Source organism: Purpureocillium lilacinum (assembly GCF_023168085.1).
Source record: "Purpureocillium lilacinum CBS 284.36 DNA, scaffold_4, whole genome shotgun sequence".
NCBI lineage: Eukaryota > Fungi > Ascomycota > Sordariomycetes > Hypocreales > Ophiocordycipitaceae > Purpureocillium > Purpureocillium lilacinum.
The window spans coordinates 1,753,584-1,771,317 of NW_027072114.1; the positions used below are offsets into that span (position 1 = coordinate 1,753,584).

General features: G+C 59.0%; 5 protein-coding genes across 5 annotated transcripts; 3 read left to right on the plus strand and 2 right to left on the minus strand.

Annotated features, from left to right (window-relative positions):
* Positions 1-705: 705 nt before the first annotated feature.
* Positions 706-2,474, plus strand: PLICBS_005719 (serine palmitoyltransferase component; the record flags this gene model as incomplete). The annotated part of the gene is made up of 4 exons (XM_018319414.2): positions 706-936; positions 996-1,096; positions 1,177-2,182; positions 2,262-2,474. 4 exons carry the CDS (start codon positions 706-708, stop codon positions 2,472-2,474), a joined length of 1,551 nt encoding a protein of 516 aa, XP_018181888.1.
* A 1,419-nt stretch (positions 2,475-3,893) lies between these two features.
* PLICBS_005720 (uncharacterized protein) lies at positions 3,894-5,344 on the plus strand (the record flags this gene model as incomplete). The annotated part of the gene is made up of 2 exons (XM_018319415.2): positions 3,894-3,960; positions 4,029-5,344. The coding sequence occupies 2 exons, from the start codon at positions 3,894-3,896 to the stop codon at positions 5,342-5,344; spliced, it is 1,383 nt and encodes a 460-aa protein (XP_018181889.2).
* Positions 5,345-5,637: 293 nt separating this feature from the next.
* Positions 5,638-7,092, minus strand: PLICBS_005721 (uncharacterized protein; the record flags this gene model as incomplete). The annotated part of the gene is made up of 1 exon (XM_065600790.1): positions 5,638-7,092. One exon carries the CDS (start codon positions 7,090-7,092, stop codon positions 5,638-5,640), a length of 1,455 nt encoding a protein of 484 aa, XP_065456862.1.
* Positions 7,093-8,072: 980 nt separating this feature from the next.
* Positions 8,073-9,727, minus strand: PLICBS_005722 (cell separation during budding; the record flags this gene model as incomplete). Its single annotated transcript, XM_065600791.1, has 3 exons — positions 8,073-8,709; positions 8,768-9,231; positions 9,332-9,727. The coding sequence occupies 3 exons, from the start codon at positions 9,725-9,727 to the stop codon at positions 8,073-8,075; spliced, it is 1,497 nt and encodes a 498-aa protein (XP_065456863.1).
* Positions 9,728-11,397: 1,670 nt separating this feature from the next.
* On the plus strand, positions 11,398-15,076 carry PLICBS_005723 (uncharacterized protein; the record flags this gene model as incomplete). The annotated part of the gene is made up of 6 exons (XM_018319416.2): positions 11,398-11,580; positions 11,696-11,915; positions 11,986-12,161; positions 12,236-12,667; positions 12,725-14,796; positions 14,869-15,076. The coding sequence occupies 6 exons, from the start codon at positions 11,398-11,400 to the stop codon at positions 15,074-15,076; spliced, it is 3,291 nt and encodes a 1,096-aa protein (XP_018181890.1).
* Between the last annotated feature and the right edge of the window lie 2,658 nt (positions 15,077-17,734).

A 17,734-nucleotide genomic window follows, 5' to 3' on the forward strand; every position in this document is an offset into this window, starting at 1 on the left:
CATGCCTTCCTTGCCTTGGATGTATGTTCCTGAGGGCCATGGCGTAGAGACCGACCGATGGCGGCAGACGGGGCAAATGAAGACATGTGCAGGCACCTGGGCCACTGCCTGGGTTGGCTGCTAAGTTACGTACCACTAGGTACCTAGGTAGGTAAGGTAGGTACGTTGGTACGGACGGCGTCGGACGGTGCTGCGGTGGTTACGGTACGGCCCATGATGGAGGGACGTGCGGGACCTGAGGTGTGGCGACAGCGGCCCTCTGCTGCTGCTCGTTCGTCTGTCAGGGGCCACGCCTCGCAAAAAGTCGCGGCTGAGGCAGCGCTGTGGGCGGTGGCTGCTGGACCAGTTCAGCCTCCCGATCCACCTTGGTCGGGCGCGCGCACTTCAGAGACGCGCCTGCTTCGGCGCGGGCGGCACTGACGACGGCCCGGGGGAGCGCTGGGGGAGCCTGTCAGGGGCCGGCCCTGCCCCAGCAGGCGCCCCTGATAGGCAGGTTCCAACTTTTTCCCACCTCATGCAGTGGAGTGGCCCGGCGCACCCGAATGCAATGCACCTCTCCAGGCTGTGTGCTCCTGTCCACGCGCCACCACCAATTCCCGTGCATTGTCGACCAGACACAGACACCTCGGAAGCGAGCGTCCACCTCGACACTCCCCCTCCACGTCTCCCCGTCTCCCCGTCGCCCTCTCCGCTCCCGACGCATACATGGAACTCGAGGCACTACAAGCCCGGCTGGGCCAAACTCTGCAGCACGCGTGGCTCAATTTCCAAAAGGTACCCGGGTCGGCGGTGCTCGTGCGCTACATCCAGTCAAGTTACCAGAACGACCCCGTGCGGTCCGCCATCGAACTCATCCTCGTGCTCTTCTTTATCCGATACCTGCTGTCGCCTTCCTACTCTACCCATAAGCTCAACTACGTGAAACTGCGAGAAGACGTAGGTGATGTGTCGCCACGTTTGGTGCGACCACGCCGCTGACGCATCATGGTGCGCAGGAAATCGACGAGCTGGTTGACGAATGGACCCCCGAACCGCTCGTTGCGGAGAGAACATCGCTCGAGGAGGCCGACGGCGACAAAGTCCCCGTCATTGTTGGGTACGTACCCTTTTCTCGACGGTTGCCTTGCTGCTCCATCGTGTCGAGGCCCTGCAGACTGACAGCCCCCCTCGTCCCAGGCCTCCTGGTCCCAAGGTCAAGCTCGCTACCGGCCGCACCGTCACCAACCTCGCGTCGTACAACTTCTATAATTTCAATGCCAACGAGCAGATCAAGGAGAAGGCGATCCAGACGCTGCGTACCTACGGAGTCGGACCCTGCGGGCCGCCGCAGTTTTACGGCACCCAAGATGTCCACGTCAAGGCAGAAGCGGACATTGCCAGCTTCCTGGGCACAGAAGGCTGCATAGTCTATGCCCAGTCTTTCTCGACCATTTCCAGCGTTATCCCCGCCTTCTGCAAGCGCGGTGATGTCATCATTGCCGACAAGGCGGTCAACTACTCCATTCGCAAGGGAGTGCAGGCTTCGCGGAGCCACATCAGGTGGTATAACCACGGAGACATGGCCCATTTGGAAAAGGTTATGCAGGCCGTCGTCAAGGAGCAGGCCAAGGCCAAGAAGCTGACTCGGAGGTTCATTGTCACCGAAGGCTTGTTCGAGACCTTGGGCGACTCCATCGATTTGCCCAAGCTGGTCGAGCTCAAGGAAAAGTACAAGTTCCGGATCATCCTCGATGAGACATGGTCTTTTGGGGTTCTCGGCCGGACGGGCCGCGGCCTCACGGAAGCACAAAACGTGGACCCCCAGCAGGTAGACATGATTGTCGGGTCCTTGTCGGGACCACTGTGTGCCGGTGGTGGCTTCTGCTGCGGAACCAAGGACGTTGTAGAGCACCAGCGCATCACCTCGTCGGCGTACACGTTCTCGGCCGCTCTGCCAGCCATGCTGGCCATGACGGCAAGCGAAACGGTGCACCTGCTGCAGTCGAACCCAGATATCCTGACGCAGTGCCGGGAGAACGTCAAGGCGATGAAGGCCCAGCTTGACCCTCGCAGCGACTGGGTTGTGTGCACCAGCGCGCCCGAGAACCCCGTGATGCTCCTGGTGCTCAAGCCCGAGGTCATCAAGGCGAGGAGGCTGAGCGTCGACGACCAGGAGCGCCTCCTGATGGAATGTGCCGATGAGGTGAGTCGCGTAGCACGCGCAGGCACCGAGCAGACCCGTGAAGGAACTGGGCCCCTTATGCTAACTACGCGCGGCGCAGGCACTAGCGAATGGCGTCCTGGTTGCAAGGTTCAAGAATAGGCCCTACAACCAGACCATTGCTGCCAAGGATGGCGACTGGTACGCACAACCGGCACTCAAGGTGTGCATCACGTCGGCCCTCTCGAAGAAGGACATTGAGAAGGCGGGCGTGACGATTCGGCACGCTATTACCAAAGTCATGACCCGCAAAGGCAGTAGCAAGTCGGCATGACAGGCTAATGCAGAAGGGTTTCGAAGCAGTGCCTCCGGTACCTGCGCGGCAGAGCGTGCTGATGTGATATGAGTTAGGGTCCTGGAGACGAGAAGCGCCCGGATGGGCCAACGAGACGAAAGGAGGACACCAATGGTTACCCCAGGACGGCACGGGGCTGTACAAAAGAGGCATACTGCACCTCAAATGGAACTATTAATGACTAATAAATAGAAGTTGCATTGTGCGCCCGGCTGATTCACTGCGTTAGAGTTGGGAAGCTCAATACAGGGGACTCGTGACCCCCTCTGATGCGACGCGCAACGCAGCCGGCTGAGACCCGGAGGCGGCCTGGAGGCGGATGGGCCCTGGACGATGGGGTCGCAGTCTCGGCATGCTGCCCAGCCCCCGGCAAACATGGATACCAGCCTCTCTTGTTTCTGCGAGCGCTTGTTGCGTCGTGACGATGATGCGAGCATGCGTTCGTACAGCCAACTCAAGATGCTCAGGTGCGAGCAGAGACGATGCAATCGCCACCACGGGGTCTTTACTTATGCAGACGTTGGTTGCACCGAGGCAACGGCAAGGCTCGCGGCATGCGAAGACGGGTTCCCTGGCCAGAGACGCCTGCGGCGCATCGCGATCGAGACATGGTTGACAGGGACGACGGGTGCGACAGGCTGCCCACGAGGTCGTGACGTATGAGCACCAACTGTGCTCAGCAGCGCGACAGGGGAGAAAGGGGAACAAGGGAAGGAGCAGGGCAACGACAAAGAAGCAGCATGGCAGCTTGGAAGAAGGAGGCACGGCGCGGCGCCTAGGCAAGGCAGGAACTGGTGAGACAAAAAGATTGGAGGTTGAAGGGCGCTCGCTCACTCGCCCCTTTGCCCTTGTCTCTCGACCGCCCGGCGGCCCCATCGCACCTCCATCGTGGAACCCTCACATTCCAACCCCGCGACCGGCACCGCATGGCACATTCCTCGCCGCCGCATGTTTATTGATGCGCGCAAGACTGCCGCTCCTGGCGACTGGGCGCGCAGCAGTCTTGGTGGCCGCCTTGGGCGCAACTGCCGCTGTGCTGCCAGCAACCCCAGCAACCTCTGTGCCGGCTGTCCGGGTCCTTGGATGCGGCGGCTTCGTCCTTCCCCGGTGCTCGTCTGACCTCTCCTGCCGTCTGCCGCGTCTCAAATCCGGCTGTTCGCTGTCGACTCTGTTTCTGGTGTTTGTCCTTCGTTCATCCCTCCACACCATCTCGTACCCTAGGATAGCTACGCTCCTTTTCTGTCGCTCGCTACCTGCGATTCTATCAGTCCATCTATTCTTTCTTTCGATCTTGGTGCATCGACCCTTTCTCTCTCACGCGCAGCGGCGCATTGAAGGCTTTCCAGCAATTTACTTGTTGCCTACGTTCTTGTCGTTGCCGCTCCATCGTCTTTTTCAATGGCCCTGGGACGCTTCCTTCTCTCAGCTGTCGTGCTGGGACGTCTGGCCGTCGGCCACCCCACGAGTAAGTTCTGATGCCTCAAGATTTTCGTGTCGTTGAACGAGCTGCGCTAATATATGACGGCCCAGCAGGCAAGGTGCTGCTGCGCCGCGATGGCACCGACGGTGACGACATCATCATCTATGACTCGGCAGTGACCGAGCCCACGCGCGTTCCCCAAGTTCTCCTTTGGGTCGACAGCGATGGCAAGCCAGTCGAGACAGCCACGGAGGACGTGCTACTGTTGCCAACGTCGTTGGCACTCGGCCACAACCTGGCTTCAGCGGCGAAGGCTTCCGTGACCGCTGCCCTTTCTACACAGACCCTGCTATTTCCCACGCAGGCCCAGGCAAGCTCAACCCACGGCAGCGAGACGACTGCTGCCGCAGCACCGCTGCCGCCGCCACCAGCACCGGAGTCCCAAAAGCCACCTGTTCCGGAGCCGGCAGAGGATAGCAATGCCTCGTCGCAGGGCTCCAGGACCTCGCTTCAGGCCTCGTCCACGCACGGAGAACCAACTGCGGCCACGGTTCCCGACATCCCCTCCCCCAAGGAGTCACACCACGGCACACAGTCCGATCAATCAGGCTCGAACTCTGCCCCCCCGACGTCCGAGCGCTATGGAATCTCGTATGCGCCGTACCGAGCTGATCATCAGTGCAAATCGAAGGAGGAGATTGAGTGCGACCTGGCCCACCTGGCCAAGCAATATTCCTTGGTGCGCATCTACGGCACGGATTGCAATCAAGTCCAAAACGTTTACTCCGGTGCCAAGTCTCTTGGCATGAAGCTATTTGTCGGCATCTGGGACCCGGACCAAGTCGAGAACGAAGCGAACATCATTACTTCTGCCATCAATGGAGACTGGGACATGATTCACACAGTCAGTGTCGGCAACGAGCTTGTCAACAACGGGAAAGCTACCCCCGAGCAGGTCGTGTCGGCAGTCAAGTCCGTCCGCTCGACACTCCGCGAAGCCGGGTACAAGGGACCAGTTGTGACCGTCGACACCTTCGTGGCCGCCATGGCACACCCCGAGCTCTGCAGTGCATCCGACTACTGCGCCATCAACGCACACGCCTTCTTCGACAAAGATGTGACAGCGTCCGAAGCTGGGCAGTGGCTGCGGAAGACGGTGGGCGGCGTCAAAGACGCACTGCCCAGCCCTAAGAACATTGTTGTCACCGAGACTGGCTGGCCGATGAAGGGACAGCGCAATGGACTGGCAGTGCCAAGTCTGGAGAACCAGAAGGCGGCGTTGAGCTCCATCAGGCAAGAGTTTTCAAGCACCCCCGGTGACGTTATCCTCTTTTCGGCCTTCAACGACCGATGGAAGGAAAACAACGCGGGCACTTTCAACACGGAAGGCTTCTGGGGTATCATTGGGGCTTCTCACTGTGGGCAATAGAGTCTCTGGGCGACTACTGGCTACCCAATCCCCTTTCACGTTGGGTTCTTTCGCTTTCGTCTGCCTTGTGTCGGGCGGCAGCCAGCTCACTTGCGTTGTTGTTGCGATCTCTACATCCCCAAACGTACATGCCTCATGGAGATGTTTAGCTGTTATTTCAGTATTTTATGTCATTTATTATTCTCAGAAGTTTACGGCTGCCACATTATGCTTCCTTTCTGTGGTGCAAGAATTCACTATTCTTGACGCTTCCCCCGCTAGACAACGCCACGCGACAATGCTCCCGTGATTGATTATGATCGCACTGATGTTGTGGGACAAGCCAGCAGCTCATCCAAAAAGGGGTCCAGCTCAATGATACGGAACCTGTTGCCCCATTTGGTGTTCCAAGCAGGATTCTGCCAATGCGAGGACAGGCTGTTCTTCCAAGACACTACTTCAACGTTCCAGCCCATTTTCAGAGCCCGGTTGGCGTAGGTCAAGAAGCCGTCCGAGTGCTTAGCTGGCTGAGCGTCGCCAGTTGCGAGGACGAGTGTGCCCTGGCGCTGGAAGAACTCCATGACTGACTCGGCGATGCGAGTCTGCAACACCTCGTCCACCAGGTCCTCTACGTAGCGGACGGTGGCGGCTGCGGCGGTCGCTGACGACATTTCGTCGGACGAGGAGGTCGCAAACGTGGCGGGTGCCTGGCCGCGGTGTGTGCGGCGCGGCGCGCTAGGTTCCAGCACTCGCTTTCGCTCCCTCAGGTCAATGTGATAGCCCAGGGCCCGCAGTTCTTGGACAAATCGCGGCTCCGCCCGCCCTGGGGGCACGGAGCACCCGACGTTGAGCGACATGGCTGAGCGGCCGCGCACGAGAATCTCCGTGAGGAACGGCAGATCCAGAGGGGGGAGAGGTACGAAGCGAGCGTCCCCTCCCACGGAGTACCTGTCTCGGAGGGCATTGTGAAAGCTGATGCTGATGTTGGACATGTCGAGGAATACGTGGACGCCGTTGGACGCCGTGGCCGGGAAGAGCAGTGCGTTCTCCGCGTCCAATGCCCGATGTCGCACGAGGCCGTTCATCAGCGACTTGTGTCTTTGGGCCCTGGAGACTGCCCTGCCGTACACGGGAATCAGTGGACCATATTTGGTCATTTGGTAGGATAGGATCTGCTCCAGCGCACAAGGCCTTGCGGCGGTCCGCTTTGCTGAAGGGAGCTGCGATAATGCATAGCGTCGAGCCGAGCCGAACTCTGGGTCTGGAGGCGTGGTGCCGGGAGTACTAGAGGCGTCAAGAGTTGCATGAGAGGACCCGGATTCCGTTTCAGGGTCCGTGGCCAAAGGAGCATCGGTTTCTGATCCGGCGAGGCGATGCCCGTTGCCGGCAGAACGTGGAGGGATCGGGATGGATCGTGGGGGAGGAGTCGGAGGGGGAGCGGCATGTTCGATACTGGCCGGTTGCTGGAGCTCTTGGCTGTCCAACAGGCTCCTCTCACGATGGGCCTTCATGCCATCGCCGACTTTAAGAAGCGAGACGATTCGACGGAAGTCTCCGAGCTTGAGGGGCGAAGCCAACGGCGCCGGAGTGCCAGGCGAGCCGTCCGCGCGGGCCGACGAGGATGAGGTTCTTGCATCGGACGTGAGCGCAGGAACGAGCAGCGAGACGGTCCGGCACTGCAGCTTGTCGAAGTTGCCGAGTCTCGGGGCCTGGGCGAGGTCGCCTCGGGGCGCCGAACTGGTGCTGGCGGCGTCGTCTTCGTCACCCATGTCGTGGTGCAAGCCTGGTGGCGATGATGCGAGGGGACGATGAGCGCAGCGACGCTTCCATTGGTGCTGCTGCCGTTGCTGGTGGTGGTAGTGGTGGTGGTGCTGCTGCTGCTGCTGGGTGCAGTCGCTCGAGAACTCTTCTCGTGGCCCCGGCCAGGCAGCACCGAGGGCGAAGGAGGAGGTGTGGTTGAAGGTGATTGTGAGAAATGCTATGGCGACTGGTCTGCCCCGTCCGTGGCGTTATAGGGACAGAGAGAGAGCAGCCTGGATGGTGTCGCTCGCTGCGATCGAGCGCGTAGTACCCGAGAGAGCACGCTCAGGAAATTGCAAACGACTCGAGAACAAGATAATCCGGTCGGCAGTGCGATGAGAGAGAAATGAGTTCCGGCTCGTTGCGAGGATGTCGACTGGGAAAGGATGAAACAGGTCGAGCGCTGAGAGGCGAGTGAGTCAACGACAAATGAACAATGGACATGCACGGCGGGTGCAGGACATGAGCTCTCTGATGACCCGCTGGCGGGTGGCGCACGCGGCATCGACGGTACGCGGGGAGCGGAATTCGCCACGCAAGGGCGCCACAGCACGTTCAATAATACGTAGCACCCGACCCCGTCTAAGCGTCATTGCCAGGTCTTCGATCTCGGGCATGGGTACCACGTACGCAGGTCAGGCCTCAATAGTCTACAGCAGTAAAACGGCATGCTCGATTGTAAGCCATGGTACGAAAAGCAGCACAAGCTTGGAGCAGCGGCTGGGCGCCCTCGATCTCGCTGCAACCAGCCTGCACAAGCGGATGAAGCGGACAAATTGACAAGCAATCGAGTCCTTTCTGGCATTACAGCTAACACAACTCTCCCGAGCAACATTCTTCATTCACGCGCATAGCCTTGTCGAGATGGTTACGTAGCGAACCATAGCTCCCGCACGTAGACATGTCGCCAACTCGCCCCCGAACCCCCCCGGCGCAATTGGTCTTCTCGCTACCGGCGAACGTCGATGCTCGCCCGGGACGACTCTAAGCTCGGCCGCACAGAACTGCTCGAGCTCCTTCGGCGTCTGGCCCTTTGCTCCCCCGGATCTGCCGGGTTCAACCCACTGAACTTGGCGAACATGTTGAGGATGTCTGTCAGAGAGACGACGCCGCTAAGCTTCCCGGAGATGCGTGCTCCGGCCAAGGCCGAGGCAGGGACTGCGACGGCCGGCACAGGAGACGGCGGTGCCTGGTTTGACGGCGGAGCACCGCTGACGTGGGTTTGGGGCCCCATCAGCGGTGTTGCCGGCGCCGACGGCGACGGCGATGCGGATTCCACAACCCACATCCGATGCGACCTGGTGGCAACGAGCTTCGCTACCGTGTGCGCCAGAGTCGAGTAGGGGTTCACGTAAAAGACGGGTAGCGTGTCCCGCCCCTTCTCCACGCCCCTCTCGTTCAGTATGACTGAGATGAAATGCATGCAAGAGTCGTTGAGCAAGGGTGCGCTCGATGTCGTCGTCAGGTGTCGGACGTCCTTGGAGGAGATGTTTCCAACCACGTTCTGCCCGTTGTCAACCACGGCAATGCTTGTGAGGCCTTCATCGTTCATAAGCATCAAAGCGTCCGAAAGAGGCGCGTCCGAGCTAGCAATCGCGTCAGCCTTGACTTTTCCTCGTGCCTGTCACGCTTGAGGTATCCTACTTGACCGATATAATCTTGTGTGTCCCGATGCCGAGATCGCGCAGAAGCACCGGGTATAGGCGATCAATGGTTGGGAAGTTGACTCCCTCGTTCCAAAAGAAGTCGACCATGTGTAGCTGGCTTAGGACCCCCACAACCGAACCGGAGGCACCGGTTACCAAGACTCTGTGGATGCCGCTCCCAAGTATCTCGATGGCATGCGCAAGGTTACTCGTGGAGACAACATTGACAATGGGGTCCTGCCTGCAGATGGGCTGGATTTCTCGGAGTGCAATTCGCCCACCTTGTTGGGCGGTACTCATGATGCGATTGAACAGCTGCAGTTGCTCGCCATCGGGCCGAGACAGCCCAACAACCACGAGAAGGTAGGCATTCAAGTCGCTGTAGTCGAAGGTGGAAACTGCAGTGGTTGACGACGCGTCCTCTCGAATGAGAACGACATTGGTTTTGCTCTTGAGCAGTGCCTGTTTTGCCGGTCAGATCGCGACGTCACATAGGCAGCAACGAATTTGCAGGCGAGGAACCCCGACTCCTCCAAGAACACGCGGCCAGGGCAGCACTCACGATGGTCGCCTCTTCGACACTGCTGTCCATGTCGATCCAGCGTATATCGTCAGGGGAGGTGAGCTCCCCAATGGCGATGTCACGCCAGTCTCGCCCGGCAAATCGGGGGTTGGTATGCTTGCTGCCCGAGGGCGGGTGGTTCATGAGGTCCTGGACCGCAGCTTGCGTCAATGACGGGTGCCGGTGTCGAGGGGATGGAGGCATGTTGCGGAGGTTCTCGGCGAAGCTCTGGCGATGTGCCGCCTTGTTTATACTGGACGAGGAGGGCGAACGCTGTGGCGGAGGAGACTGGTGGGAGCCGGCCGACGAGGCGCTGGGGACGTTTATAGCTTGCCCTCGTGCCGTGACCTCCGCATCTCCCGCGTCTCTCGGGTCGGCGCTCGAGGATGCCTCCATTCTAGCTTCGGGCCAGCACGGAGTGGCCGCCGCAATCGCAGGCAGCTGCCTCTCGAGAATTCCAGGCCGAGAGAGGCGTGGGGGAGTTTTCCACGACTGTGCTGAAGCTCTGCGGGCAGCCTTGCGGGAGTATATGTGTGGACAGGCCCTGGAGGAGTGGCGACGGACGAGGGGAGAGAAGCTGGACAATGGCGACGCGAACCCCCCCGGAAGAACCGGCGACGTCGAGGTGGGATTCTGCTCAGCTATGCGTCTGAAGAGCAAGCAATCGTGGGGATGCCTGGTGACTAGATGTATGCGGCTTCGATGCGAGGCTGGTTACTTGTTGCACGCATTAGGTTGAGCGACCGTTGGACGAGCATGAGATGACGGTGGGGAGTGCACAAGGTTGAGGTCTGGTGTCGCCAAAACGTCACTGTCGCTACCCCGCGCTTCAGCACTGGCCGATTCCAGTGGGCGGCGGCGAGCGCCCCCTTCCAAGAGCGTCCCAGTTGAGCTCCCGAGTCTATCAGCTGGTGTGGAGCGCCGCGACGCCGCCCTCCATCCAGGTGTGCATGCTCAGGTCGGCTTTATCATCACCTCCCGTCAGTGTCCCGCGGGAATTGCGCATGTGCCAAGTCTGTACTTTGGCGTCCTTTGTCCGACGTGGTCTGTCGCACATCAAAGGCGGGCGCGCGCTGGGACATGGCGCCGCCAGGCAAGGCCTTGTACGTTGACAAGAAGATGGAATCGCCATGCACAGCGTGGCTTGGTGACCGCGGCGGCGCGCCCGGCCGGGGCAGACAGACAAAGGAACGGAATGGCTTGTTCGAGACAAAGCCAGCATTCGGGATATACTCGAAGGTCGCGCGCTCGGACGGCGCAGGTGACCAGCCCGGAGGGTGAAGCTCTCCAGCTACCTGAAGTACTGTAGGCAGGTACACTACAGCACTTCGGACGTGCCCCGCGACCTCGACCAAAGTATCGGCTAGCACACTGCGCCTGTTCCAATCTCGCGGTGGCACTAGTACAGTACAGCAGCTGCACGCACCTACCTGGGCCTGGTACAACCAGCCGCTGAACGCGCTGGGCCTTTGTGGCTGGTGTTGGTGTCCCCGGGCTAATAAAAAATTGTCGAATTCCCACCACGCTTCCTGCCCATCGCAACCACTGACTGCCCGTCGTTCGTTGTTTTGTTCTGCCACCAAGGCCGTCGTCTCCCTTTGCCGTCTGCCCGTCACAGTAACGCGAGCCAGCAGCTGGCCTCAACCGCTGCAGACGTAACCCACCAGGCCACAAGGCCAAGCGACACGCACCTATATCTACCGTACGAAATTCCCACCTCGCCTTTCCCTGCCTTTCCCTGCCTTGCCTACCTGACGCCACAGTTATTGACAACCCCCCGGGCTGCTGTTGGCTGGTTGGCTTCGACAGGCACCACGCGGCGGCGCGCATTTGACTGACCGGGACGCAGACTTCCCCTCCCCCACTTTCTCCCGCCCACCAAAAGTCCATCTCCGTCTGGGAGCCTTTCCTCCTCTTTTCCAACCGCCGCTCTAGGTCGTCGAGCGCCGCAATTTTCTGCAGTCCGCCTCTCTGCGCGATCCAGCCGAAACTCCCGACCGCGATATAGCTGTTGCACCCACCAGACATAGGTTGCACGGCGCCGCCGCCCTCGAGCCGTCGCGATCATGTCCCTCCTTTCCGCCGAAGTCCACGCCGAGCTCACCCAGCTGCTCCAGGCCCTTCAGTCCGCCGACAATGGCATCCGCTCCCAGGCAGAAGAGCATCTGCAGAACAGCTGGACCGGGACGAGGCCCGAGGTGTTGCTGATGGGCCTGGCGGAGCAGATTCAGGGTGCTGGGGACAACGCGGTAAGTGCTTCCAACAAGGCCCTTGCCAAGGCCCTGTTGCGAGAGCCCAGCCGCCCTGGCTCAAGATGTGCCCTCGCCATGGGTTCCGTGTAGTAACTGACCTCGGATTCACTAGACACGCTCATTTGCCGCCGTCATCTTCCGACGCATCGCCTCCAAAACTCGGAAAATTGAGTCCGGTGAGAATGTGGACATGTTCTACTCTCTGTCCAAGGACCAGGCCATGGTCATCCGCCAAAAGCTTCTCGAGACCCTTGCCACCGAGGCCGATCGCATGGTCCGCAACAAAATCAGCGATGCCGTGGCCGAGGTAGCGCGCCAGTATACAGACAACAGTTAGTCAATACGCAATGTTCTGGCGAACACGTCTGTGCACCTGAGCGCTAACGTTCTTTTTATCGGCAGATGATGCCTGGCCGGAACTTCTGGGTGCCCTGTTCCAGCTCAGTCAGGCACCCGAGGCTGAGAAGCGAGAAAACGCTTTTCGCGTCTTCACCACAACTCCCAGCATCATCGAGAAGCAGCATGAAGAGGCCGTCCTCCAGGCTTTCCAGAAGGGTTTCAAGGATGACGCCGTCATGGTATGTTACGAGCCCTTGCCCATTTGCCACGGGGGAATGGTGAGCTAACAATAGGTTCTTCTTGTTTGTTGCAGGTGCGTCTCGCCGCTATGGAGGCCTTTGCTGCCTTCTTCCGAACCATCACCAAGAAATCGCAGGCCAAATACTACGCCCTTATTCCGGACGTCCTCAATATTCTTCCTCCCATCAAGGAGTCTCAAGACTCGGAGGACTTGAGCAAGGCTCTCCTCGCGCTCATCGATTTGGCCGAGACGGCGCCCAAGATGTTCAAGCATCTGTTCCAAAACCTCGTTCAGTTCAACGTGTCTGTCATCCAGGACAAGGAGCTCGACAATGTCTGCAGGCAGAATGCCCTTGAACTCATGGCAACATTTGCGGATTATGCACCGTCCATGTGCAGAAAAGACGCTTCCTATACGACCGACATGATCACCCAGTGTCTGAGCTTGATGACCGATCTAGGTGAAGATGACGATGATGCCGCAGAGTGGCTGGCCTCTGACGATGTGAGTGGGACATAAATCTTTCTCGGCCACAGTGTCGTTTACTGACAAGCTTTGTAGCTTGATCAAGACGAGAGTGATCAGAACCACGTCGCTGGTGAGCAAACGATGGATCGCCTCGCCAACAAGCTCGGTGGCCAGACTATCCTAGCTCCGACGTTCAACTGGCTGCCCCGAATGATGACATCGATGGCCTGGAGGGACCGCCATGCGGCTTTGATGGCCATCTCTGCCATCTCGGAAGGCTGTCGTGATCTCATGATCGGAGAGCTCAGCCAGGTTCTTGACCTGGTCATTCCAGCACTGCAAGACGCCCATCCCCGTGTGCGCTGGGCTGGCTGCAATGCGCTGGGCCAGATGAGCACGGATTTCGCTCCCAAGATGCAGACCGACTTCTACGACCGGGTTCTGAAGGCCATTGTCCCGGTGCTCGATTCTCCTGAAGCGCGTGTCAAATCTCACGCCGCTGCTGCCCTGGTCAATTTCTGTGAGGAGGCTGAGAAGTCCATCCTCGAGCCATATCTCGACGAACTGCTGTCTCATCTGTTCCAGCTTCTTCAGAGCGACAAGCGCTATGTCCAAGAGCAGGCCCTGTCAACCATCGCAACCATTGCTGATGCCGCCGAGGCAGCCTTCGCGAAGTACTACGACACTTTGATGCCTCTGCTCGTCAACGTCCTCCAAAACCAAAATGAGAAGGAGTACAGGCTTCTCCGCGCCAAAGCCATGGAGTGTGCCACGCTCATTGCTCTGGCTGTCGGGCGCGAAAGGCTCGGCCCCGACGCCATGACTCTGGTCAACCTCCTCGCCAACATCCAGACCAGCATCACGGATGCCGACGACCCTCAGGCCCAGTATCTCATGCACTGCTGGGGCAGGATGTGCCGAGTGCTTGGCTCGGACTTCGTACCGTTCCTGGACAGCGTCATGCCCCCGCTTCTAGAGCTCGCCATGGCCAAAGCCGACATACAGCTGCTGGATGACGACGAGCAGGCGGAGCAGATGAACGGAGAGGACGGTTGGGAATTTGTTCCGCTCAAGGGTAAGATGATTGGTATCCGCACGAGTACCATGGACGACAAACACATGGCCATCGAGCTTCTCGTCGTATACGCGCAGGTTCTGGAGGGAGCTTTCGCTCCATTCGTTGCCAACATCATGGAGAAGATTGCCCTTCCCGGCCTAGCTTTCTTCTTCCACGACCCAGTCCGCTACATCTCGTCAAAGCTGGTACCGCAGCTCCTGAGCTCATACAAGAAAGCATACGGCTGCCCGTCCAACGAGCTGGCCGGGCTCTGGAATGCAACCGTGGACAAGCTGCTCGAAGTCCTTACTGCCGAGCCCTCCATCGAGACGCTCGCTGAGATGTACCAATGCTTCTACGAGTCAGTCCAGGTTGTTGGCAAGGATTGTTTGACTCCTGTACACATGAGCCGATTTATCGACTCGGTCCACTCTGCGCTGGAGGATTATAAGGACAGGGTCGCTCAACGTGCCGAGGAAAGGGAGGGCGCCACAGCGGATGATGTTGAGGACGAGGCGGAGGAGACTTTGATGGCGATCGAAGACGACCAGACCCTCTTGTCGGACATGAACAAGGCGTTCCACTCCGTCTTCAAGCACCATGGCGCCGCCTTCTTGCCCGCCTGGGAGCAGCTCATGTCGACTTACGAAGGATTCCTCGCCTCGCCTGATCCCACCCAGAGGCAGTGGGGCCTGTGCATCATGGATGATGTGTTGGAGTATTGCGGGCCTGAGAGCAGCCGATACGCCAACTACATCTCGCAGCCACTAATTGACGGATGCCGGGACGCGTCTCCGGCGATCAGGCAGGCGGCAGCATATGGCATTGGCGTCGCCGCTCATCGCGGCGGTGCAGCGTGGACCCAATTCCTCGGCAACTCGATTCCTTTCCTTTTCCAGGCGACTCAAGTACCCGACGCCCGGAACGAGGACAACATCTACGCCACCGAGAACGCTTGTGCGGCGATTGCCAAGATTCTGCATTACAACTCGGGGAGCGTTGGGGATGCACAAACGTTGATCACCCAGTGGATCGACACACTCCCTGTCACTAACGACGAGGAAGCGGCCCCATATGCGTATGCATATTTGGCTGAGCTTATTGATCAGTGAGTAGCGCAAAGGCGAGGGGCAAGCGCAAAGTGACAAGGGCTCACGGCTAACCTGCTATTCTTCCTCAGACGTCATCCCGCAGTGATGAATCAAGCCAGCAAAATCTTTGTCTTCATTGCACAGGCTCTGGAGGCAGAGACACTGCAAGGCCAGACGGCGAGTCGTGTGGCGTCTGCCACGAAGACACTTCTTACGACTGCCAACGTGGATCCGATGCCTCTTCTGCAGCAGTTTTCTCAGGATGCACAGCGAACGATTATGGGTTACTTCAGCTAGATATTGGTATTCGTTCTTGTTTAGAAGTACAAGTTATGATACTCGGTGACCACGATTTGGGAAGCAGAAAGCCGCTTCAGGGTTGATGCGCATGATACCAATCCGAGACGGAGGCGCACGATTTCAATCTGATGGACCGGTCGGCGCCCCAGCGCGGAGTAGAAGGCTGCCCGGACGCGTGGACGGGGATGGTACGTGAGTAGAGGCGGTTTGCGCCGCTGGCTCGGCTCGTGGGCGAAAGCGCTGAATGAGGATCGATCCCCGAAGAGGCAGGATGGGTAGGGCGGAAGTAGAAAGTGGTTCACGATAGTCGAGGCATGAGTATAGCGACACGAAGCCTAATCCTCCGGCTATAGACGAGAGCGAGCACAGGCAAAATCTATGTAGCCCACGTATGGCAGCCCAACCTTTTATTTCCCAAGGGCGACACAACACGCCGAGGCCCGAGTCGGTGAGGCGAGCTTACAGGTGTATGGTGAAGAACCACAACCCGTCCTAGTACGAGGAGGCGCTGATGATGCTGAGACGACGGGTCGTGTGTAGTTGCCCGTTGCCGTGGCGCGTTCGGATGAGGGACCGAGCAGCCGCGGCCGGCTCGTCACCACATCCCCTACGTGGCTCGTCCACCCGTTGATTCACTGCTCCCTCCCCCCAGCAATAGTCCCCTATATGCTCCAATAGCCTATTCACTTCCAATGGTCGGTGGCGAGGATGGCAATTTACTCAGAATAGCTTAGTCGTTGGGTGCAGGGAGCGTTGCCTCTTCTCCCACCTGCGAAGATCACCGGCGAGCTGGGTTAGTTTTGTGAGGGCTACAAGGGGTGAGACCCTTCTCGGGTCCAACTTCGGTCCTGGGAACGGCTAGGGCTTCCGCCAAATTTTTGTGGTCTCCCTACTTTCTTACACCTCTTGCAGGCGGTATGATGGGGTTCGTTTCGATAGGAGCATGAATAGTGAGGATATATGTCTCGGCTTGGTAACGGTTGAGAACGGCGGAGGAAAAGGTGGTTGTGTAACCTTGATCCACCGGGAGGGGATCACTCATGATAGAGGGGCCCGTATTTTGACTTGATGTTAGGTGGCTTCTGCATGCCAATTGCTTCTCACGAAGTAAGCAAGTTTCGTCACGGCAGGAGGAAACTGGAGCTCGGTGGCAAATGACATGTGCCTCGTATGGTCGAGTGACACGCATAGGATCGTGCCGATGGGACTTGACCGAGTGGAGCAAGACGAATGAGGAATTCTGAAAGGCATGCCTACTTCGAAAGGCTGCACGAGATAGTTTGGCCGCCAGTGGTGTGCGTAGAGGCTGCGCAGTGCATACCTCTCAGGCCTTGATATGGCGCCTCTCGGGGCTCCATATGTGAAATGAGGAGAGGGGACGAGTTGAACGGTCGGCCGGCTGGTGTCGTTCCTAGGCGCAAAGGGGCCGTTAAGGGCCAAGGCCGCTGTTGCAAAGGGGATCTTTACATGCGCAAGGCAATATATGCAGGATTTCCGAGGCGTTCCATCATACTGTGCTGGAAGCGAGGAGAAGCGGGAGAACACGACTGCACCGAGATGACGTTCCAGTTACCAATAGTCCGGCCATACAAAGTACAACGAAGTTGCCTACCCACAGAGCAACCCGGTCGTTTTGCACCGTTTCCCCCTGCCCAGCGGTCCGCCTTTCTTTGCTTTTTCCCCCCTCGGACCCTTCGCTGTTCTTTTCTCCCCCCTCCGCCTTGGCGACATGACAGAGCGCGCTGGGAACAGCCGACGCTCAGTTTTTGGCGGTCGCACGTCCGAGCTGTCAGGTTACCCGGCGGTCGAGCATACGGGGGTCTGTACCTCGTGGGGGTTGCAGGATTGGTCGCCGTCGAATATTAGCGACGAGAAGGGGTCGTAGGGCAAGCCGACCATGTGCGTGGCAGGTCAGCCGCGGCCGTGAGGGCTGAGACAACATAGTGCCCGGGGTTCACGGATGGGCGGCGGGGGGTCCCGCGAGTCCATGACGGGTCCTATTATGTACGCCTCCCGTCGCTTTTCCCGCCTGCAGGTCGATGGAGCGCGGCCCGAGTCGCAGACGCATGCTCACTACTCGAATGCTGCGTCCCCAAACGGCTCGAGACAAGCCAGGGGCGCGGATGGTCCGGTTCAAGGAACACGAGCTGGAAGGAGAAGAGGTCTTGTCTCAGTCCCTGCCTGGTTCGGCGTTCTGTACATAATACGGCGCAGAAAGACAGGTCCGCCCGCGAGGCGTTGCAGACAAAGAGAGTGTGACCACCAAGTTTATACAGTACTTGACACTGCAGGAGGCACACCCAGGCATGTGCAATTGTGCAGGACGGCGAGCGTAGCCGGCAGCCTGGACAGCCATGGGAAGCAATATCCAGACAATGACAGCAAGGAGTGAGTTCCTGCAGGGCTCTTGGCACCGGCATTCCGCGGAGTGACATCCGAATGCCAGTCGAAGTATCATGCATGCATCATGTGCGCTCCGTCCTTTGCAGAAGGAGTGCAGTGACAAGTGGCGTCCCCCCGCCCGGCATGATTGGAGTTTGCTCTCGACGGGGAGGGCGAGTACGGTATCTTGCCAGGCAGGCAAGGTTGGTGCTCCGTGATAACCTGGCTCGCACGACGCAGGTCACAGGGCGATTCCCACCTCTTGTTCTCGTG